This window comes from Talpa occidentalis, unplaced genomic scaffold (assembly GCF_014898055.3).
Source record: "Talpa occidentalis isolate TD23 unplaced genomic scaffold, MPIMG_talOcc4v2.1 talOcc4.17, whole genome shotgun sequence".
Lineage (NCBI taxonomy): Eukaryota > Metazoa > Chordata > Mammalia > Eulipotyphla > Talpidae > Talpa > Talpa occidentalis.
Genome location: NW_023601754.1, coordinates 19,080,880 through 19,106,414, shown reverse-complemented (window position 1 = coordinate 19,106,414; position 25,535 = coordinate 19,080,880). Strand labels below are relative to the sequence as shown.

The 25,535-nt window shown below is 40.5% G+C and overlaps 1 protein-coding gene across 1 annotated transcript in view; it reads right to left on the bottom strand.

Moving 5' to 3' along the window:
* CDH13 (cadherin 13) overlaps positions 1-25,535 on the bottom strand; it is a 953,577-nt gene that overhangs the window by 716,342 nt on the left and 211,700 nt on the right. The window contains exon 2 of the mRNA XM_054697025.1: positions 20,559-20,670. Coding sequence (XP_054553000.1) covers positions 20,559-20,670 — 112 coding nt within the window. The remainder of the gene's footprint in view (positions 1-20,558; positions 20,671-25,535) is intronic.

The window sequence follows — 25,535 nt, the reverse complement described above, 5'->3', positions numbered from 1 at the left end:
TAAATAAATCTTTAAAAAAAAAGTAACATGCTCCATCAGAGCCAGAATTAATTTTCATTCCCAAATCCCTAAGAGGGATTCTGCCTTCACTCTCAAGAGTTTGTATGAATGGCTCAAGAAAATTATTTTTATGACTTCAGCATTCTATTTGTTCCCTTAGAAAAGTCTGTTCTATTCTTATTTCATTAAAAAACATTAAAATGTTATATTCATCTTCTGCTTTAGGAAAACATCTCTATTTTTCACAAACTGAAATGCATCTGCTTTATAATATTTTAAAGTCTTTTATTCAAGATGGTAGACTGAGATGAGAACTCACGCCTAAATTAATACAAACATGGGCCCCTAAGAAGATACACAAATAATCTTAGATGGAAGTTAGTAACAGAATGTCTGAAAGATAGAATTCCTAAAAGTTGAAAATCAGATGGATTATAGACTGAAAATAAACAAAACATAGCAAGTACTGTTACAGAAGCGGAGGGTGTGTCCAGGGTGGTATCAAACTCAAAGGGGTGAGAACTGGGAAGAAAATGGGGTGCTAGGACCATCAATAAGGCAATTAGTTCTGACACCACCGGGAAGCAATCTGACAGCTTTCCCCATCTCCCTGCCAGATAAAAAGGTAGAAAGTGGGTGTCTGTCTCTAAGGGCAACAGGAACTAATAGAAGCTATCTCAGTGGGCACCAGATGGCTTTGCTTTCTACCTAGCTGTCATGGATGCTGTAATGTACCTATCAGATTCCTTTTCAGGGCTGAAGGATTTCTTTTCCCCCAGTCTTTGGGGCAGCCTTCAGCTATCAGCCATCTATGGAATCACTTTAGCTAAAGGCCATCTTGTCCCCAAAGGTCATGTTCCTTCCCAGCTGCCCATATCCAGTGACAGATACCCACTGAGTTTTAAAGGCCTAGCAAAGCAAGATATCCCAGGGACACAGACTGAAGCCTCAGCAGACCCAAATGCTTTCATATTAGATTTGGGGAGGCCAAAGCATTGAGTCATCCTCAACAGTACACAGGCACAACGACAAAACACTGAAAACTAGTTTTGGAAATGGTCAGGGCAATCGCACATTCCGTTACAAAAAGCCGAGGGAACTCTTTCCTAAAGAGGCACTGGACATCAGAGAGTGACTTTGAAAGTCTTTAAATACTCACAGACTTCATCTCACTGGAGTTTCACAGCCTAGGAGCCGGAAATCACTCAAGCTGTTTCACAGATGTGGAACCTGAGGTTCTGGGCCTGGCTTGCTCCCTCAGTGCCAGGACTTCTACCTGAATCTTCTGACAGATGTCACAGAAGAAGAGTTGACCTTAAGATCAACATCAACACTAACAGATGATCAGCTTGTAAAATACAGCATGGTATTGATACATAATAGAAAAGCTATTAATTTATAATTAAAAGATGCTTTGCACTACAGTGAGCATGACACGCTTGCTAATAGGCACTGTTGGCCATTGATTTGGACCATTAGAGGAGCAGCTGGCCTTCTTCAATCAACCACGCAAGTATTATCCATAACCAGGATGGACCTGGCAAAGGTCCCAAAACAAAGCAATTTGCTGTATTCCATTTCCCTAAATCTATCACCAAAATAACCAAGCAAACGCTCTCATTCAAATCACTTTTATATACGCTCGGGCTGAACGAGATGAAGGCCCCTTGGCAGGAAAAACATTCAGTATCCACTTTAGCACCACAGATACATGAAGCAATCAACCCAGCCCAGTACTGTGTAAATGTAATGACAAACATTTTAATAATAAGCTAAAAACATCCCGACCCCTAAGTCAGTTACCTGTGCCGAAAGCCAGTTTATGGGGTTAATCATTTGAAAAGGAGGAGAAAGCGGATGCTGCCTTAAAGAGGTGAGTGACTAGCCTTGCAAAGCTGAAAATATTGGGAGAGATGGGGAGAGTGTGCAAAGTCAACAGATATTACCGGTATATCCATTTACTTACAGCACTCAAAGTGAGGTATGGATGTCCATCATCAAGTAACATTAATTCATATAAAACATTTCTCTTTAATAACCAGTAGCCCTGTGTCAGTCTCAGAACCTTACCGGGCACTTGCCTTTTAGAGAAATGGAATCTCAGAGATTTAAGTAACTTTCCCCTGGCACAGACCTAGCAAAGGTTGAAGGTGACCTTTAAAACCAAGCATGACAACTCAAGAGCTTGGTTGCTTGCCTAACACAGATACTTTGAGGGTCAGGACTGGGATGGCAGTAAACACGGACCCCACTTTTCTCTGGGATAGTTTGGAGCGCTATGAGTGCCTCCTCACTAGGAGGAGGAACATACCAGAAGCATAGACCATAGGTGCGATTGGTGCCAATGGTTATAGGATGGAAAGGGGGACTATTTTCAGCAAAGTGGGGAAGTAAGAAAATAAGAAGCCCTTTGTGGTCTCAGAGAAGTTAGGCAGCTCATGCAACATTGCAAAGCCTGTTTGCTGCCTTTTAAAATGCCTAGTAAAATCAGACTTGACCTACTTTCAAAAGCCTCAATTGTACCCAGACCTTGAAAAAGTTACAAGCCAGACAGGAAAGCTGTCAAAAGCCCCACCTGCAGGATGGCTTCTGGGATCAATCTCCCTGCTGTCCACTCCTGGATGGTTGTGGAGGGGCCTCCCCTTTTCTATTAAGCTCCAATTTGTGCCTCAAGTAACAGGGACCATCTTACTGAATTCTACCTGTCTGTCTTTCTTTTCAGATTTTCCTGGCTGACCTCTCCCCTCTTTGCCAGAGGCACTGTTGCCTTAGGGAGGATTTGGAAACTGAATCAGGAATGCAAAGAGAGTGAAAGTTTCAACATTCAACCTTAAGACTGTAGTGCAGCAAAAGTTCTAAAAGCTGGGCTTCCCAGAGAGAGAAAGGGACTTTCTAATTTGCAAACATTTTACTGTAAGCCTTAGGTAGAGCTCACTCAGGATTTCTTGGAGCAATTCCCACCCACCCTGAGACCTTTTTGACCTGGGTGAAAGAGGCAGGGAAATGCTGCTGAACAGAGACCAGTTGAAGTTTCTCAGGGGCTCAGAAAGTATCTGACTTCTGAGCTATTATTATGCTACAGAGCTTTATGTTTTAAAGGTGCATGTATTCCCAAGCATTTGACTCTATCTTGTTTCCTATGAATGCAAAAGAATATGAAAGAACAAAGAGAAATTATTTTCACTCTCTCTCCCCCTAGACAAACGTCAAAGTTTGAGTCTCAAAGGTTCTGATCTGCCCTAGCTCTGAGATGAATGGAAAGGTGGTTTGTTTTTGCACGCTGAAGCTACCAGAAGTTTATAAAAATTGGGTGGGGTGGAGGTGGTGTAGCCCTATAGTTAAGAGGGGATTGAGTACCCCAATTTTTGACCGAGAAGGGGTTATATACCAAAGTATTGGTATATAAGGTGCAGCACTAATATACCATGAGATGCAGCACTCTACCCCCTGATGTCCAGCACCACCCATGCTGCAGGGACAAGTCTGTGCAGTGCCTTGATCTAAACTCTGCCCCTGACACAGGAAGCAAGAGAATTGCTGGGAAGTGGGTGGGGCTGAGCAGCCATCTTTGCTCAGTTTTAATAGGGAGCCATGCATGTGGACAGCTTCCCTTTTTCCTTTGAGCTACTGTGGAAGGCAGCTGCCCACCAGGAGGTGGGGCTTCACCTGCTCACCCTCACCCCCCACTCCTACTCCTCCACCCTTAGGTGGGGGGAGCCCTGAAACTGAGCAGCAGAAGGTCTCTGCCATACCTCGCTGGTTTCTCTACCTATAAATCCACTTCATACCACTGACTGATAAGTGGATGATTTCCCTCTCCCCTGCTTCTCTCTACCTGTTGGTTAAAACAAATATTTTTTTTTCCTTTATTTGTTGTGCCAAAGACGCTTTTGTTTGCATTTGTGGCAATAGGTGGCTAGCCCCAGAACTGGTAAGAGAGGTTCTGACCTGGTGACAGTTTTTAGACCCTTTGCATGGTTACGGTATGTAAGCAGGTTTTTTGGAACATTCAGTGTGCATTTTCACGTTTCCAAGTTCTGAAAGGTACTATGGTTAAAAATAAAAACAGCAACATTCCCCAAACTCACTTTACTTCAGAATCCCCCACCCCTATTGTACATTCCTGTTATAATTCTATATAATGGTGTTCCATAAACAGATTTTTGGGAGATGCTGGCTTATAACACATACAAACTACCATGTTCTAAAAACTGAGAAGATTCATGTCAAGATGGCTTAGCTATATTAAGACCAAGAACCAAGACCACTGGTGTCAACCTGACTTAATTATCTGTTCCCTAAAATCTCAGCTCAAGAATCAGACTCTAAACCAGTGAAAACTTCAGTTTGTTTCAGAAAATTCATGAAGATCAATTCACCCAAGTAAATAGTCTGCTCACCTACAAAATGACTCATATATCAGAAAATAACTGACTTCTAGGACTTACTTTAAGACATATCTAAAGACCTTGCTATGCCTACCAAGGCTAAATCAGTATTATCATGAACGTTATATAATGCTGGTTCCCTACTTATTAAAACACTGTTAAGTTTCTGGGCCTCCCCAGTGGCGCAGCGGTTGAGCACTGGGTTGCGAAGCTGCCCGCAGCCTCTGCAGCGCCGGTTTGATCCCCGGCTGCTCCCCGGCCACCAGAGGAAGGTCCCACATGGCACGCAGACCTCTCCTGCCGCCCGCTGCTCCCCTCAGCAGTGTACTTCGGTCCTTCTGCCTGCTCTGCTCCCCACTCTGGCTCTGGTGAATTCTCTCACCCTCCCGCGCTTCTGACTGTACCCAGTGCTTGTATAAATAAATAAATTAATAATAATAATAATAATAATAATAATAATAAAAAAACTGTTAAGTTTCTGTCAAAGTGCTGTTCACTATGAAAGGGAAATTTGCTTTATTAACAAGAGTTGGCTGGTGATAATTTGGGAAGGTGTGCTAAGAGCTGTTGAGCCACAGAACTAGAAAAGCAGTGATCTTTCAACATGGTGGCTCACGGCTACATCTCCCCTGTGTAGGAACTCAGCACTGCCCAGGTTCCCACCCTGTTTGGACCAGCTCTCAGAACCAGTAACTGCATGAATGACTCTGATATTTTTTTACTAAGTCCATTCTTTGGGGAATGGCCTTCCAATTACTGGACATGTCCCCTTAGGTCACAGTGGGGACTCTTCACCCAATGCAAGCCAATCAGCTTCTAATGTAAAGACTTTGAATGAAGACACTCCAAAACTGCAAAGTAATTGGAACTCGGCTATTTCTGTAAAGGTTGCAAATACTAAAAATGTGGCCCAAAGACCAATAGCTAAGTGGTTATAAAGGACCATGACCAAATAAATAGAGTGTTTAAAAGAAAGTTTACTGATTAATATGCCTGCTGATTCTGATTTTTTTCTTCTTTTTTTTTTTTCAATTAAGTCATTTTTATTGAGAAGTTGGTTTATAACACTGTACATAATTTAGGGGGATAGATTCACACTTCTTTAATATACATTATCACACCATGGCCACCAACAAAGCACCAGTAATCCTCTACCATTGTCTTGTAGGCCCTTTTCCTCCACCCCTTCAAGCCCTGTCTGGAAGCCTCAGTTTTGCTGTCACATTTCAAGGATTTGTTTTGTTATCTTCCTTTGCTTTGTTTCTTTATATTCTGCATATAAGTGAAAGCATCTGGTATTTGTCCTTTTCGGTCTTACTTATTTTGCTTAGCATAATTCCCTCTAGATACACCCATGTTGTGGCAAAGGACAAAATTTCTTCTTTCTTTTTTATTTTTTAATAGCTAAGTAGCATTCCATTGTGTTTATATAACACATCTTCTTTACCTACTTACCTGTCTTTGGACAATTGGGTTGTTTTTGTAGTTTGGTGATTGTAAACAGTGTTACAATAAACATAGGAGCACATACATCCCTTTGAATTAATGTTTTTATTACCTTTGAATAGATATCTAGGACAGGGAATGCTGGATTATATAATAGATCTATTTTCAATGTTTTATGAAACTATGTACTGTTTTCTATAGTCACTAGACTAGTCTACATTCCCACTAGAGGTGTAGAAGGCCCCTATTCTTCACAACCTCCCAGCACTTGTTTCTGGTCTTTTTCATATGGGCGATTCTCACTGGTGTGAGATAGTACCTCATTGTGGTTTTGATTTGCATTTCCCTGGTTATAAGTGAATCTATGATTTTTTTCTTGTGCCTGTCTGCCATCAGTATGTCTTCATTAGACAAGTCTACATTGAGATCTTCACCCCTATTTTTGAAACTCTTAATTTTTTAAATTTATATTTTATGTGTATTCTTTTTTCCTTAAAGATTTATTTGTTTGTTTGTTTGTTTATCTATTTATTTATGTATTTATACATACAAGCACTGGGTACAGTCAGAAGCACAGGAGGGTAAGAGAATTCACCAGAGCCAGAGCGGAGAGCAGAACAAGCAGAGTGACGAAGTACACTGCTGAGGGGAGCAGTGGGCGGCAGGAGAGGTCTGCACGCCATGTGGGACCCTCGCCCGGCGGCCAGGGATAGAACTGGTGCTGCAGAGGCTGCGGGCAGCTTCGCAGCCCAGCATTCAACCGCTGCGCCACCAGGGAAGGAACTCTTTTTTTCATTTTTATAGTAACATTTTTATTATATTGTTGATAAAATTGTTTACATATTTAAAGTAAGACAAGAGCAGGTGCAAGTTCTTTCAAAGTCATATATAGGAATTATTTAATAGGTCCATTGAAGGTTCATTTAATTATCTATGAAATGAGATTTGCTCACCTCACTATTTACTAATCATTGAAGGTTGCAGATTTAGTGAAATTTTATGTTAATTTTTAGATTTCTATACAGTGGATATGTGAATAATATTCAGTAGAAGAGATTACTCCGTGGTTAGAGCTACTTGTCCTGTAAGACATTAACCAGCTTTGCATGTAAACTCCTATTTAGTATTTCTTTATTATTACATTACCTACAAATATCTAATTCTTCAAATATTCCTTGAATGAGCCTTACTAGTTTGCTTTTTAATTGATGACTCTGGACCTGCATTTTCTTTATATTTCTATATGAATCATGTTTTTAACTTATTAAAAATTATACCTTGACATTTTTACAAAATGAAAAAATTGAAACAAAACAAAATGAAATGAAAACTGCTCTTTCACTATAGGAAGTTTGTAAAGCACTGTTCCATTTCTTTATGGGTCCCAGGGCTGAAACTATTGGCACTACCTTAGTTTCTGCCCTTTCTGAGACCTGTTGTTCAGATCTTTGGATGAAGCTATGAGCTACACAATTGCCTCCTGTCAAATCCCTTTCTTCAAAGTCTTGAGTTGGCGGGGGCCTAATCAGAACTGATCAAGTCGCCAAAGTGTAATGTAGCTGACAAAGTACTTTATAGCAGGGTACCATCCAACCTCTCTTTAGCTACACAAATAAGCCATTCCCATCACAAAAAGGTGCCTGATCAAGACTGTTGATGAGAGCAAGAAGTCTAAACAAAGCTATTCCAAAAGCAAAGCTAGCAAATTTGGACTAAAACAAAAATAATAATAATGAAATACACACACATACAAATATATACATACCTATATATGCATATATATATATTCTTGCATACACACACACACATATGCAAATTTGTATCTTAGGCCTCACTCAAGCTATAACTGCTTAGACATTGCACCAAAATAAACAGAACATCTGAAAGTATAGTCGAAACTGGCATGCACCAGATTCCGTTCCTTTACCTAGCAGCTGTCATTCCTCCACCCCTCTGAATACCAACAAGGGTTGGGTTCTATATCACGCCCCCATGCCCATTTGGGCATTCATAGTGACCTAATGGGCCACATCCCTATAGATACCCCTCTGACAACCCTGGTTGACCCCTATTTCAGTCCTCCCTAGCCTTAGTCTCATCCATTTTTGTCCTCAGAGTTGAAACACTTTCCTAGCCCTATATGTCCCTGCTCACCCTCACTTTCTATTTTGAATTCAAAAATGTCTTTCCACTGAAAAATGCAGTGTTAACCATATTCCTTGGAGGTTTTGACTCATTTTGAACTGTTTTTCAAGCACTAATTATTTCTTTCATGTTATTCAGAATCAATGTTTCCTCATTTGGAATCTCCCCTGCTCCCATGGAATTTGATGTATACATATGAAAATTAAAACCGGTTTTAGCTAAAAATAGATCCTCTGGGATGTCTCTGGAATCAGCTGACATGCACAGTTAAGAAGAACCTGGATGGCTGACAACTGTTTTGGCTTCAAATTGGAAAGAAATAGGCTGGTGCAATGGTTGGCCCCTTCTCAGAGGTGGCCTGCCAAGACATCAGTTACCAAGTTGCTCACAAGTAGGAGCGGGTTGTAGGGGGTGCTGAAACATGGAGGCAAGGTTACCACCACACTCTGCTGCCCCCAGAAACAGCTGGGAAGTGAAGAGGGCAAAAGAATGTTCTACCAGAATTGAGGCTGGCTGCTTTTCAAAGGATTATTCTGCTAAGCAGCAGTGCAGCCTGCAATTCTGAAGCCCAAGAGGCTCAGCATCCCAAAAGCATTTTTATAACTCATTTGGCAGCAAAATCCAACCTGAACTGATGGATGGTATTTGTGGTCTTTATTTATCCTACTTAGGGTAAATATTCATATGTTTTACTGCAGAATTAGGGGACTGTTTTATTACAGGGTGCCCCAGACCCCCACCGCCCAGTGCAGTTATATAAATACAGCTTACACATTTTATTAGCTTCCTCAATTCTGAAACACATCTGATCCAAGCTTGGGGAGAAGTACTTCTCAAATATTTTTCAGGGAGCAGCCTTTTAACATTTAGCCCAAATAATTCAAATGTGAGGGAGAAGGCATCTGTGCATATCAGAGGGAGAGACTTGGGGGGAACATATGCACCTAAAATATGAACAAATCGAAAAGGGAGGCTTGAAGGAAGTAGGGAGAACATGAGTTCTATTCAGGGAAGCCAAACCTTATTAAAAACTCTCTGTGCCACCTTTGGTGATACTCTTGCAATCCATTCCAACAGCACCATCCTGCAGATCTTCTCCTCCTAACCCAGGTCTTTCACGTGACAAAATCAAGCAACGTTAACATGGGCTTGCTTGTGGTAGGCGCTGCCCTAACTCTTTTGCCTGTGTTAACTTGATTGATCCATAGCATTCACTTCCATTTTACAGATGAAGAGGTCAAGATGGTGAGAAGCTGAGCACTCTTTGTAAGTGGAAAGCAAACAGTCAGCTCAGGAGCCTTTACCTACTCAGCCCTCACCTACTGAGAGCCTGTGAGGCCCTCAGGGACAACTGGTCTGTTCTTAATGGCCAGGAGCACCACTGCAGATGACACTGGATATAGCATTTCATGAGGACAGAAGACGTGGAGTCAAGATCAGAGGACACATATCCACCACTCACATATTTTTATTTAGATTACAGACCTATTGACCTAACATTATGCCTCATCTATAAAATGGGGTGAATAATCCTGTCTTATGATGATTGATATAGCCAAATACCACTTGTCTTTCTGGAACAGAGGATCTCCACCTTAAAAGCCTGTTCTCGCCTTAGGACTTTTGCCATTCTTGGTCCCTCTGTTTAAATGTTTAACCACCCAACTGATTCTTTTGCAATGTTCAGTCTTCTCAGAAAAAAATCTCTTTGGCCACCCGCTCCACAGCAGCCATGTACAAATCCCTATCACATCCCCTTGCCCTATTTCCACCATAGGAAATACCAAGATTTCACATACCATTTCTTTTCTATTGTGTCTATGTTTCTATGTCTATGCTAGGGGCCTCCCAGGTGGCGCAGCGGTTGAGCGCTGGGTTGCGAAGCTGCCCGCGGCCTCTGCGGCGCCGGTTCGATCCCCGGCTGCTCCTCGGCCACCGGAGGAGGATCCCACATGGTGCGCAGACCTCTCCTGCCGCCCGCTGCTCCCCTCAGCAGTGTACTTCAGTCCTTCTGCCTGCTCTGCTCCCCACTCTGGCTCTGGTGAATTCTCTCACCCTCCCACGCTTCTGACTGTACCCAGTGCATGTATAAACAAAAACAAACAAACAAACAAGTAAAATAAATAAATAAATAAATAAAACATGCCTCTAGAAATCTATGTCTATGCTAGAATGAAAGCTCCAATTCAGAAAGTATCTTTGTAACATGGTAGGGGATAATTGGAGCACTGGTGGTGGGCCTGGTATGAAAACATACATTTGTAGAGGTTTAAACCTATAACTCCCAAAGCAGGTACAATAATGTAAACCAACTTTACCAATAAACATAATTTGAAAAAAACACTACATCCCTTGTACCTAGTACATGAACTGACATCAGGTAGGTGACAATCCTGTGTGTTTTTCTTTTTTTTTTTTAAGAATGGACTAAAGAATGGTAGACAAAGACATCATCTTTCCTAGCTCTCATTTCTAACACCAGAAAGAAAATGTGAATTTGATCAAATGCAAAAGTACCTGGAGATTTTTGATTGACAAGTATTTGTACCTCTTTCCCATGTACTTTGAAGCCAGCCAAAATTTCCATGAAAATTAAGGTGAAAAGGACACATGGAGGATACTACAATTATTAGAAAGTGTGTGGGTTTGACCTACTTTCCTTCTTAAAACTATTTAGAGCTATACTCTATCTTTCTTAATGTATATTTTGATGCCTTATTCATTAAGCAGCCCGATTCATGTGGCTCTAATACCTTAAATTAGGAGATGCTCCTGTAACATCCATATGTTCATGTATTCTTAATCTCTTGAAGAAAAACAGAAATAAAGGAGATTTATATCAGCTCCAGCCCTGTCTGAGTGAAGACACTCAACAGGTTGAAGAGTGAAACCATCTGGCAGCTCTTAGGATTTGACAGTCTTAATTAGGCAATCTGCTCACCAGCATCACCAGTGAGAAACCTGGCGTGGTGGTTGTCCTCATCCCCTGACATCTAAAAGACATTTCCATTTGTGTATGTGCTGAGTTCTAAAAATTCCTATGCAGGGAGGGCAGCCTGCAATCATGGGATGGTATTACTGAAAGGGATTGTGCCCTAGAGTGAAACTCCCTGATATAAATCCTTTTGCTTTTGCCAGCCCAGAATCTCTCCCTTCTGAAAATAGCATCTCCATCTACCCAGACCTCATCAATAGGGAACCAAGTCTTCTTGAATACCATCATTGGTTTTCCATTGATGGCCATCTTGGGGGAAACCTCTCTGAGAGTCAGGACACCAGCAATTCAGAAAGCAGAACTGAGAAATAAAAGGTGACATTAAGGCTAACTCAGAGCCTCTAGAACCAGGTGTCGCTAAAGTCGGTCCAGATGGGCCTCCCCAGTGGCGCAGCGGTTGAGCACTGGGTTGCGAAGCTGCCCGCAGCCTCTGCAGCACCGGTTCGATGCCCGGCCTCCCATGCTTTTGACTATACCCAGTGCTTGTATAAATAAATAAATAAATCTTAAAAAAAATAATAAAGTCTGTCCTGGGCCTCCCTGGTGGTGCAGGGATTAGAGACAGTACTGTCAAGCTAAGGTTGGTCCAAACCTTGAAATTATTAATCAAATGAACTGATCATTTTATATATTGTTGATGAAGCTAATTAGATTCTGGTTACTTTGGATTACAACCAAAATAATGCTAATACACCCTCATAATCAAATAAGGAAACAGAGGTCCAGAAAGGAAAAGTGTCACAGAAGTCAGTGTTTGAGCTGGGGTAGACTCCGGTGATTCTGCATCTTTAAAAAAACAAACAAACAAAAAAATTTCCCTTCTGTCTAGACCTCCCCAGCCTAGACCCCTAGGCTCTCACCCCTATTTCATATTCAGGTGCTCTTCAATCATACTGTGATCGCCTCTCCCCACCTCTCCTACGATACACTTTTCAATATCTCCATGTCAAAACTTCTGAATGGCCCCATGAAAGTTCGAGCCTCCCTCTGCTCTTCTCTCATCTGTTTCCTATTCTGAACGTCCAGAAAGCTAGCCACACTGTCTTTTCACATTGCCACCCTTTCCACACATTACCTGCAGTGACAATTTACAACATTGAAAATAGATTTAAAAGTTTCAGTCAGTTCCAACCAGCTCATGCCCTTCCATCTCTCAGTTCTGTCCTCTGCTTCCTTGACCACTGTCAATAACGGCAATGGTTTGATGAAAACAAAATGTGTTTTTCATCTTTTGTGACATGATTTCATCTACACAGCAGCAGCTTAGGAGCAATGGACACTTTATGGAGGTGAATTTAGTTGCCTACTGGGGGTAGGTTGAATGAACCGGGGTGTCAACTGGATGACATGAAGTAGGTAGTGACTGGGGAGCCACAGGGAAAAAGTCTTCACTAATATTATTGCTATACTATTTCTGGCATTAGTAGCTTAGCACTACAGACCAGCCACTATTCAGAGCCCTTTGCATAGATTAACACTTCATCCTCAGAAAAACATATTGGGGTTGCTGTCATTATAATATTCAGTTTGCAAATGAGGAAAATGAGATAGAATGAGATTTTCTTGTTGTTGTTTCCTTTTTTTTTTTTTTTTTAAGATTTATTTATTTATTTATATAAGCACTGGGTACAGTCAGAAGCACGGGAGGGTGAGAGAATTCACCAGAGCCAGAGCTGGGAACAAAACAGGCAGACCAACAAAATACACTGCTGAGGGAAGCAGTGGGCGGCAGGAGAGGTCTACGCATCATGTGGGACCCTCGCCTGGTGGCCGGGGATCGAACTGGTGCCGCAGAGGCTGCGGGCAGCTTTGCAACCCAGGGCTCAACTGCTGCGCCACCGGGGGATGCCCTGTTGTTGTTTTCTCTTAACATGCCCAAATTATTTAATTGATGATGTAATGACCTTGGATTTGAACCTAGGCATCATGCCTCTGGAGTCTATATTCTGGAGGCCCAATACTGCCCAGCAATTTTTAAAAGTGAAATGCTCAATGATGGCATCAAAAGCCTTTCATTAAACATTTCAGATTTCCACACTGGGCAGCCAAACAAGACATATCTATGGGGCAAATTTAGCCCCAGGGCTAACAGTGTGATACTTCTGCTTTATTTATTTCTTCTGTTCTTCTGGTAAGAAAACCTATGCCAAGGCAGCTGCATTTATATCCATATTCCTTATCTTCTAAGGCCCTCTCACTCTGCCACTTCATGTTTCCCAGTCTCAAAGTACACCTTAGGACCCCTATCCACTAGAAAGACCTCCAAGTATTTTACCGTGTGTATATGTGTTCTTTCTTACCCTGCAGTCATTTTATTATTTTATTTTACATTTATGAAATGAGGTTGTTAGAATAATGAATTTAAAAGTATAGTAATAAATATTAATTCACAGATTTCTAGATTGTTGCAAACTTCCTGGGGGTGGAGCACAAACCTATTAAAATATTACATTTCTAAGGATTCTGCTTAAATGTAGCAAAAACTCTCATTAATGTAAATAAAGTCCACATTCTGATCCAAAATATAATCACCTTCATAGTGATAGAGTGATAGAGTGAATTAAGTGATGCCCAGAGTAATTTTCCTTGGCATACCACAACAATGTAAAACAAATACACCACTTGAAATTACAATCGTGTTCAGCTTTATCCAGACTGGAGAACAGGTGATGTTCAATAATTTTACTAATCAGTTAATCAATCTCCCAACCTGAGATTTCATACAAATTGGAAGTACAAAGGACAACTTGCAAATGGAAATTATCATTTTTTAAAGCACCAAAACTGAAAACAAAAACAAAAGAACTTAGGAAATTCTTAAGGATAAAGAATACAGATCTACAAAAGCCCAACTCAGCTTGAACCTAGGAAACAGGCCTTATTCCACCTGCCGGGTTGGAAAGTTCATCCATTTATTACCATCCAAATGAAATCTTTTCAGCAGGGTCAAAAGGCCTTTGTTTTGACATTTAATTCACTGGGGATATATTTCCTGCATTAAGATGCAAAAGACCTCTCACATTGCTTTTTCATTAATTGCCTTCATTTTTCAAGTTCCCTGTTTGATTTATAGTCAATTAAAAACACCCTCAAAAGCCATGACTCATGTATGTTAAGTACAAATATGATTAATGCCACACCATGCACTCCATGGGTGACCTGGCCACTAACCAAGGTCAGTGTCAAGGTGGCATGACCAAGCAGTGTTTTCATGAAAATGAACTCAAGGGGAGGATGGGAATGCAGGGTCACAGACACTGGCACTGGATTAATCCCAAGTGAAGAAAAAGAGTTACTCTTTCTAATGTTTTCTATATTATAGAGGAAGAATGAAATTGGCTATGAGCAGGAACAAATAATGCAGTGGAAGTTCTCTCTTTATCACATCGAAGTTGCTGAAATTAGGTGGAAAATTTAAGTGGTCAATTTCCTTGAAACGTAACCATCAACATCAACAAAAACTATAAGGCACTAGACCAGAGAAATTTGGAAAACAGACAGAGATCTAGAATTCTAGCCTCCAATCTTGGTGTCACCAATTTACCAGTAATACAACTTGGTTTAATTGCTTCATGCACCAACCTCAGCACCATTACCTGTAAATTGGACACATGAAAGCATTTCTCCCCTAAGGTCTGGTCTGAGATCAAGGGGTCCTGCACACTTACAGAGCACACCATAAATGCCAGCTATCAGGTGCCAGCAATGATGTCACAATGGTGGTGTCTTTCTTGTTTCGTTTTCTAGGAATGCTATCACTATGGTGGCAGGGGCATATAGAACTTTAAATCTCCTAAGCATTAACCCTGTCTCCCCAGAAAAGTAAACACATTGGTATTTCAGAATATCAGAAAAGAGCAAATACCTTAAATAAGAAAGTCCAACCAAAATGAGATAAATAAGGACATCTGTCTATTTTTAAAAAAGCAAAACTGACTCAAATTCAAGGACTGCCACTATTTCTGCCTTACTCCTTTTATGACTTGTTTTTTGGTACCAAATGCCTTTTAAAAGAAAGTTCCTAGGGCCTCCCTGGTGGCGCAGGGGTTAAAGTCTCAGGGTTATCAAGCTCTCAACAGCCACTGCAACATGAGTTCCATTGTCTGCCAGGGAGCTGACCTCCATGACTTAGCAAACATTTTCTGTCTTGCCTGCCACTTCCCTCAGCAGAGCATTTCAGTAGATCTGCCTGTTCTGCTCCCCACTCTGTCTCTAATGAATCCTCTCACCTCCCACATCTCTGGCCTACACCCCACCCCCAGTTCTTGTATGTATAAATAAGTAAAAATGAATCTTAAAAAAGAAAAAAAAAAGTTCTAGCCAAAGAAAGTGGCAGTAGTCTCCCTCTATCTTATTCATTTGCTTGCTTTTTTCTCTTTTTTTTTTTCCATATTCTAGACTTTGGAAAATGTTCAACAATATACTCCTAACAATCAGAGATTAAAAAAAAAATACCAGTACATGGGTGCTTAAATACCCCAGAATCATTATTTTAGAGGCTTCTTTAGATTGCGATTGATCAACATGATTTGTCTTCTCAAAATCCAGGTTTAAATGATAATTATATGGAAATTGAACCTACCTATGAGCTATGAATAATGATAAAACATCAGCAACAATAGTGATAGTAATAGTTATTAGCAGCTTCCATTTACTCATAATTATGTTCTATCAATTTTTCCATCAATTATTGCATTAATAATCCAGAAGTGGAAACTGACATATCATTTTTAGAGAGATAAGATTATTTAAACATGGAGGATTCAAATAATTCAGTCATGGTAACACAGCTAACACATGACCATGTGGGTATTTGAACCCTAGTCTATGTGAGTTTAAAACTCTGTGACCTCAACCACACATTGTAATCATCAGAAAGATTCACCTGGAGTCTATCCGGATTAGAACCATGAAAAGATGAGGATCCTCCCCTGGCTGTTTCTCAGAGGATACAGAGAAAAAGTTAACTCTTCTCAGTGCTAAGCTTTCTCTGTGAAGAAAAGCAGGATGTAATCACAAATGTGTGATCTTGCTCTCCTGCTTGAACTGGCCAACTTTGTCCTTTCTCCTAGGTAGACCAGGCAACTCTGAGACTGCTGCCTCCTTTGTGGTCTATCTCTTTCTCTCCCACCAATCTCTTTTTGACTTGGATCACATTGCTGTTAGGATATGTGTAGAGACTGAGCATGTGTGTGTGTTCCTCTACATGTCTCAGCCTCTCTTGCAGTTAGGTTGGTTATAAGTCTTGATCTGGCTAAAAGAATGTGAGCAGGGATGATGCATGTCCCTTTGGAACTAAGGTGGTTAAGCCTCCAGGGTGCCTTCCCTACACTTTCTTGCCCTCTGACTGCCATCTCAGTGGCACACGTGACTAGAAGGGACAAGATGGCAGAACCAAGTTGGAAATAGTCTGGCTCCTCAAGTTCCCGCAGGGAGGGCAGCCACTTGGCGGGGAGTAACCCAGGTCATCAGGTGATCTGAACGAGTAAGAAACTTTTACTTGCTAGGTCACTGTGATTGTTTGGTACCAAGCCTGTTCTGACAGATGAGGATTCTTTATTAAAAGGGTAATTATACAAGTCATATTTGAGGTAAATTCATCCGGCAATATTTCTGTGTACTGGTATGACAGTATATTTGTATATGTGTAGCCCAAACAGAGTGATCCATGAAAGATGAACAAGGAAGAAAGAATTGTTAACTTGATATTGGCTGGATGGCCAAGAAGTGTCATTTTTGGACACTGGAGGTTGAGACACCCCCATTATAGAGGCTGGACAGTCACAACTCTGATTTCCCTAAGCAAACTTGATCACAAATCCCTCTCTAATGTCAGGAAGGCCTGTCTAAACTGAGAGGGGCAGGCCAGAATACTCCGTTCTGCAATTTTGTGGAATGTATTCATTCGGTCAGGGGTTTATCACTTGGTCTTTTCCCACTTCTACTGGATGGGTGGTCAGTATTCCAGGCCAATGACTCTCCTGGAGTCTGTATATTGGCTGGAAGGCTGGAGCCAAGATCACTATTCTCCTCTCATGTATCAAGAAATCAGCTAGCAGGATCCCCTGACTTTCATGTTGTAGGAGACACAACCACACAAAATAATTTGAGAGCATTCTGGGAGCCATAGCATTCTGGGAGCCATAACCCCCTCACAGATTTCACCCTAAGTCCAAAGGCCTCAAATGGAGGTCTCCTTTTGAGTTTCTGCCTTCTATCTGTCTCCCCCTTTCTTGTGATTTGCATAGAAAATGAGAATAAGCCATCTCCCCAGCCTACCTTTCAAGACTGAAATGAAACCAAGAGAGTTTTGCCCCAGTTCTCATGAGTGGGAGGGCTTCGCCTAATACTGAAAGATATTGTGAAAGAGCTCCCTTGGTTACATTAGAAGAAATAGTGGGGTGCCATGTTTTGATCCTGGAAGCTTGTTGAAAAATGGCCTTTTAAAGACGAAAGCCAGTCTGGTTAGTGGAAAGGAGAGTAGAATAAAGAGTTATTTGGATGTGAAGAAAATAAAAGACTTTAGAACAACTGAGGGAAAGATGTATCGCAGTGAACAGTGAATAAAATATTAGGGAAATAAAAGGAGTGGAGGTGACCATTAGTAATAGTTAAAGTAGAAAAAGAAAAGTCACTGAGAATTGAGGAGAAAGATGAAAAAGGATAAAAGGAAGTATTACTGTCTGAACAAGGAGAGCAAGAAGCCGTGGACAGAATAAACATTGCCTGTAACCTGCTAAAAGCCGAACACAAAATTGGTTGAATATAAGTATGGAGTATGAACAGATATACTATGTCTGCCAGGCAGAGACAACACTTTCAGACAACTTTATAGAAATGCAAAAAGTGCAGACATAAATTGATTGATAATACTGTATTTATACCTTGTGCAAAACAGAAAATCACAATGATTGGAGGCCAAAACACTTAAGTATTGCAAAGACAAAGGAAAAATGGAAAGTGCAAATGCTACAGAGTCCAAGATAATGTTTCCAAACTTTTAACCTGTTATCCCCAGAACATCAGCTTGTATCTAGAAGGTTTGTTTCTCAAACCTTGGCTTTTGACCTCAAATGTCTAAGAATTCTAAAACTTTCATTTGTTTTCATTTTTCATTCAGATGTTGGTCCTCTGTCAGTATGGTTTTCATTGTGAGACCACCCACCACTCATTGGTTTCTTATTGTGGCATTTTTCACAGATAAAGGGATCTTGACATAACGAAACAGCTGAAAGAAACTGAGAATGAGAGAGAGAGAAGGATCTGGAGAGGGGGAGGGAGAGGCTTAAAATATCATTTAGTTATTGACATCTGACTGTAAAACTGAGGCAGGGTGGTGGCGTAGAGGGAGGTGCCACAGTGGAGCATGGTGGAGGATTATAGGGGTGTGGTGGTAGGCATGGTGTGAAAACATACATTTGTATAAGTTTAAACATGTAACTCCCAAAGCAGGCACAATGATATAAACCAATTTTACCTCAATAAATATAATTCAAATAAAATATATATTATTTGGTTAAGGGAAAAGTCCATTTAATATTTTGAACTTTTTATCTTGCCTTGCAAGTGGAATTGGGTGAACCATTGCTAAGACTACTACTTCTAGAAATAGAGATTCTTTTCCCCAAATGATATTCAGTAGACTTCTCAGGTCTGCGAAAACTTTCTTCATTGAGACACAATTAACCTTATTCATAGGGTCTATATTCATAACAGCCTGTGGTTATTGCTTTGAGATTAACTCAAAAGTACTTAATCAAACCTGCTTTTTGCATTACACACACACACACACACACACTCACACACACACACAGTTTCCCTGAAAGGGGGCTAGTCAGATACTGCTGATTCAACAATTCACACACAAATTCACATAACATTTTTCAAATGTCCTCAATTCCCATGTCACTGACTTTTCCTGAATGTGCTATCATTGATAATCAGCCAGTTCCATTTAGCTTTACTAGCTTACACAGAACCAACAACCATAACCCATTTAATTACTTAAGGGGTTTAAAAAAAAAAAAACACAGACATACACACAAAACTGTGATATTGGAATGTACAGTATGGTCTAGTTTAAATTAAAAAGATCCCCCAAAGTATGATTGTTTCCAGCTTCTCAGCGGTGAATTAAAAGCTGTTTGGTGTCGTGAAGATTACAGAAGCAATCACATTTATGGGCCTGTTTTGCATACCAACTCTATTAATTTCCATACTCAGGGTGGCTTCACATTTCCACGCATGTTAATATAGATGCCATTTGGGATAATCGCTAGAAAGAAGAGAGAGAGAAAGGAGAAGAGAGGAGACAAGATGAGATGAGACAAGATTAGAGGAGAGCCTGAAAAAACAGTTTTCTTAAACCCAGTTCTGTTTGAAATATAACAATTCTGATAGACAGAAGAATCAAAAGACAAATGAGGATTCCTGATGACCTGACCCAGAAGTCACACTCAGGGATCAAATTAACATGAAATCACATGCTGGAATTTGTGCATAGTGCCAGTCCTGTACCTTGTCATTACAGACTCTAGTTATTGAAATGATTTCATTGTTGTAATTGCATCAAGATGTGCATGGGCTTCACCTTGAGTAGCACCCTAGATGCTCAGTGTTGTATCTTCATTACTGTGTTCCTTTCAACTTTTAAAATGTGTTCCAGCCTCATAGAGCAAACCAATCAAGTAGGTTGGTTTTTCTTTTCCTTTTCGTTAAACATGCCAACTATCTAGCACAGGGATGAAGGAACGTGGCTATGCCTGCAAGGCAAACCTGAGACCATAAGAGCAAATGTGCAATTACCTTCCCTAAGGGCAACTAGGGCATCTGACCAAATTAAACCACTATTTTCATATACTTCATTCCCAAATGCTAAAGAATGGCATGCACGGGCCTACTGCTAAATGGTTAATTGTCTAGCATCATTTTTAAGTTCAATTGTACGAAATCTGCTTGTGCATTTGGCAATGCACTCCATGTTCTCATGAAGATAAAACATATAATGTTGGCATAAAAGTAGGAAGAGATTATAACCATAGATCTAAGGGGAGCATATTTTAAGGAAATCAATTGGAATTTGGGGGGATTAAAGTTTAATCCACAGAATAGCCTGTAGAGGTTTTGAGTCTTTCTGAAGAACATCTTATTAGCCTTAAGTATAGCAGTTTTGAATTCCTATGTCTAAAAATTCCCAGAAGCCAACATCATGCTCTCACCATTTTTCGATCTCAGGATATGAATGAGGAAAAACAAGAAGACCAGAAACCCATAGAAAGGCAATGGTTTGCTCTCGGGGATCTGCCCTGAATGGATTCATTTCTATTGCACAGAGAAGTACACAAATTGGAGGCGGGTGATTCCCTTTACAAGAAGCAGTCAGGATGTTCCTGATACTAAAAATAGACACATACCATTCTATTCACCTCTGATAGAGAAACCCAAGACTATATCTTGGGTCAGGCAGTGACATAGTAAAATGATTGACTAAATTTAGGGGGCTCCACATCCTGAGATACATTCTTAGTCACTGTGAATTCAAATATGAGAACAGGCCAAAAATAGCATCATGTGACTTCACTTACAGTTTAGAATCGACTGGTCCTCGATGAATTCAGCTGGCTGGTTGATATGGAACACTTTCTGCTGAAATCCAGGAGTGCAGTCCAAATCTTCTGCAGATGTTAGCAGCAGCACCTGAGAAAACCGAAGCCATCAATATTTTAACAGCGACTTGTGTGTGTTTGCCCTACTAAGTTTTACCAAATCCGTGACTTTTAGAAATGAACTGAGGTTTTAATTTCATTTCCCAAATGAAGAGGTAAGTTGAGACTTCTCTGGCTGCCAATGATTCGTTTTGGCAATGAGATTTGGAAAACGTGCAAATGGTAACAGCTGCTGTGGTTTCCATCTAGCTGCAGTTAAAGAAATAACTTCGTCAGATTTTTACACCTGCTAAGGATCTCACCGTGGCTTTCATGTGTGAAATTTCATTACAGCAACTTTCAATTTCATATGATGCCTGAGCTAAAACCAACTTCACTTTCTTAGATGCAAGGGAACATTGTCATTTATGAAGATGAAGAGGAAGAAAACAGGGATTATTTCTGAGGAAGTTACTTCTGGAAAGAATTTAGGGCCCACTAGACCTTTATGATCCAGGAAGGTGGCCGTGAGCCACATGTGGCTACTGAGCACTTGATATGTAATTGGACTAAAATTAGTGAAATTAGTAAATTAGTGTAAATTACATATTAGATTAGAAGACTAAACCCTAAAAAGAAAAAGAGAATGTCTAATTAGCAATTTTATATTGATTCCATGTTGAGATGATATTTTATAGATTAGGCAAAGAGATATACTATGAAATTAATTGTACCACTTCTTTCTTTTTACTTTTGTAAGGTCAAAAATTCAAAATTTTTGATTGTTTCTAAAAGTTCAACTATGTCTGTAAATCCTTGAGGCACTTCACCTAGGAGTCAAAATTTTAAGGTTTTATATATAAGGTTAATATCATACACACACACACACACACACACACACACACACTCACTCACTCACACATATATCCTGGGAAAGGGTGATTAAGTAAGGAAATAAATAGTCTTAGGCTTCATAGGGAAATACTATAAGCCCCATGAATTGCCTCTTCTCTATGCCATTGGTCTGGTTTATACGGAGCACCTACTACAAGTACTAGCTGAGACAAGATGCCTTGTAATGCTTAAGAAATTAGGGCCTTCCTGGTGGCACAGCGGGTTGAGCACAGTGCTGTGAAGATGTCTGCAGCTCTGCAGGGTGGGATCCATTCCTGGCTGGCCAGAGAGATATCCATATGGCACAGCAGACCTCTCCTGCCTCACCCACTGCTCCCCTCAGCAGTGTTTTTGGTCCATCTGCCTGTTCTGCTCCCTGCTCTGTCTCTGGTGAATTCTCTCACCCTCCTGCACTTCTGGCCTATACCCCAGTTCTTGTATAAATAAAATAAATCTTAAAAAAAATAAATTCATGCTAGCTTTTCTCAGTCTTTGCTGTGTGGCAAGCACTGTGCTATGTTCACATATATGCCCTATCACATCTAATTTCCACAATAGCTCTATGATGTATTCAGTATATTATAAGACTCTTTGCTTTATCTAAGCATAGTGCCAGCAGAAAGTATTTGGAAATACACATGCCCAGGGCAGCCTTGACCACACTAATGGGAAATGGTATATAAATAGGAACTGGTGTATAAATTCTCCACTCCCTCCCTCTTCCTCAAAGGAGTTATCTCAAAGATGAGCCTTCTGTCTCCCAGTTTCCACTTGGAATTGAACTATAGTTGCCCACAGTGGTATCCCATTAGTTGCCTTCTCTTTCTTGGTTCATTTCCTCATGTCCTATTTTATTTTTCTGATTCCAGCTTTCAAATAAAACTGCTTGCACTCAAATCCTTGACTCAGTGTCTGCTTCTTGGGAAACCAAACTTTGAGACCAGAATACAAACCTTTAACCACTGCACACAGGCTGTCAAAGAAAATTCATTATCATCCCCACTCAAAGGAGGTACAAAAGGTTGGAAGCTGTGAGACTAGTTCTTCCCTCTAAATATCAGCTCTCTGAAATGCACTGAACCCCAAGGATTGAGAGCATGAATCAATCTCTGGAGGTTCACAATGTGGCTGGCCTGAGAAACATGAGAGAAATTGAAGTGGGAGAATCATCACCCTGACCATCGTTATCTTTCTGAACTCAAAGGGGGAGAATGCTCTAGCCCCACATCAAGCAGTTCTGCTTATAAAGCTTTTCCTTGCCTTGAGACCAGACACTGGTTAGATGGTTTCTGAGGCGTTCACAATGTAGGAAACCCAAGTGACATACACAACATGCAGATTCAGGACTCAGAATAATTTACTGACAATACTGCAAGCAGGAAACTTATGACTGGTCAGAGCTAATACAGCTAAACAGCAGAGTCAAAGGTCACCTACTGGTACCCTGACCCTACAATTATATGTTAACTTTCAAATTGGCTAATTCTGTCCTCAAATTCCAGACCAGTAAACCAGTCATCCCATAGGTACTAAGGCAGATGACTAAGGGATTCTGGGCATATGAACCCAGCACTGATTAAGAGGATGGATCGGCTGAATTCCCTGTTCTCATCTCTCTGTGATTCAGTTTCTATCCTGATTCCTTTATAGGGTTTAGGCAGGGTTCCTCTGGAGTCATAAAGGAAAAATCACCTTTTCCAATGGCTTCCCTCCCTCCCGCATGGTGGGAGTGATGGAGAACCTCACAAAGGCTCAGTTTTGCTTTTGCAAATTCTTGGATCAGTCCATCCACCAGTCAAAATTCAGGTTAAGTGTTTTCTGATATAACAGCATGCAAGCAACCTTCTGGGTAAGGTGTGACAGTGAGGTAAGAACTAGTTGATAATTTACTTGCTCCCTACATCCATTCATTTGCTTGTTCATAAGGGTTTAAGTTTCTAAGATTCAGTGAGCACTCGGCCAGATGATGTCATGGAGTTCATAGAGAAACAGTATCATGCAGTAGTAAAGTACAAACTCCAGAACCATTTTACTTAGTTCAGAATTTGGCTTGTCCTTTAATGGCTGTGATTTGGTATTTTTCATGACTGCTCTGTGTCTACTTTTCTCAACTATAAAAAACATGGAAATTAAGATGTGCACTGTGACTGTGGTTTCACTGGTGATGCATATAAAGCAACAAGACCAATGCTGTTTGGGATAAGTAGCCAATAATATTAAACTGTGATTATGGACTGGAAAAGGTGAACAGTATAAGCAAATTACAATTAAGCTAATTGATTAACAAAAAATTAACTTTTAACTTGGAAGAAACTATAGATCTCCTTGGGAGCATGTGAAAGCTGGGGCACATGGAAGCTAACTTCATCTAGGGGGATTAAGGAAAGCAAACCCACAAAAGGGACATTCTATGTCCATCTCCACTTGGAATTAGCTAGTGAGTGGAGAGGAATATAGACTCATCTTTTTAACCAACCACTCAGCTTTCACTGAATTCTTTTGTGCCTCTCTGGCCTTCATGGAATGAAATGTTTTATGTCACTGGAATTAAAATGCTGCAGACTAAATGACAAAAGAATACAGACTAATTTAGGGCCAATAGCTAAATACCTTGCTGTGCAGTAATAGTAGAATGTTCTAGTTACTGCTATTGCTCTTAACTTTTAAGCAGAATTTGAAGAATATCTGTACATGAACTCATAATGGACACCCCTCTCCGATTTCAAAAGCACTGAGTTTGGTATGAGAATGTAAAGGTGCATCCCTCATTGGTGTCAGAATGATAACTTGGACTTCCCCAACACCATCATATGTCACTCTCATAAATATACCACCTGGGCATACTTTCCCCCAAAGCCTCTTTAACATTTCTGGAATATATGCTATGAGCAACATTCCAAATTTATATTTAATGCCTTGGCAATAATGGCCTTCCTACATGGTTCTTTTGTTCCTTTATGCGTTAGCTTGTACCTCATAAACAATAGGCAGCCAATACACCTTTAAAAACTCAACAATGATCGAATTTTATGATCATCAAAGGATTTCTATTATTTGGAAATTACAATCGGTCTGTTTATGAGAACCAATTCACATTCAGTCACACTGCCCCCATATGAATCCTGGTTTATCAGCTATCATTTATCAGGGGTAACCATGGGAAAGTAACCTTCTATGTCTCAGTTTCCTCAAATGAAAAATGGGAATATTGGTGTCTTTAAGTGAGGTAATTATTGTAAATGATCTTTCATAGTATCTGGCACATGGTAATTGCTCAATATCTGTTTGATGCCATTATTATTATTATTTACATTTATTTGATTTAAGCCAATATATCTGATTTACTCATATTCTCCAGGCAGACATTGACAAATATTGAAATACTACTTTGGTTGCTACTACAGAACTGTTAAGTGTCACACACTGAGGTCAGAAATATTCAAAGGAAAACGGCAGGGACCTGAAATAGGTGGAAGATCCAAGGGAGTTTGCCTCTCAGGGTCAGCTGCATAGTGAGAACCCCAGTGCCTGTTGTGAGTTGAGTGGCACTGCTTTTGCAGGGTATCGGGCATCTTTTAAAGTGGCAGCTCAGCACTCCATCCTGTGTGAGAGCCACTGCCTCAACTTCTGCGCAGACAACAAATCCTGACATCACACTCTTTGTACCTGTTTCTCTTTTTAGCTTCCATGCCTTTGCTGCTGCTTAGAGCTTTCTCTTTAAAAAGTAAAAGGTTTATGCTTATCCTGACAGGTACTGGTTGAAGAATATAGCCAACTTCATAGTTTGCTTCCAGAAACAGGATTTTTTTTCCTACCCAGACTACCAGATGCCAACTGGCAGCATAGAGGATGGATGTGGCCAACAGATGTGGTTAGTTTAGACAGAGCAGTCTGTCATAAAGTTAAATTATCACATTATAGAGAGTGTATCACTCCAAGAAGTCCTTTTCTGTGCCACTCCATGTGATGCTGATCCTACTCACTCATACAACTGTCAGGCCCTCTAGGCTTTTGAGTTAGCAG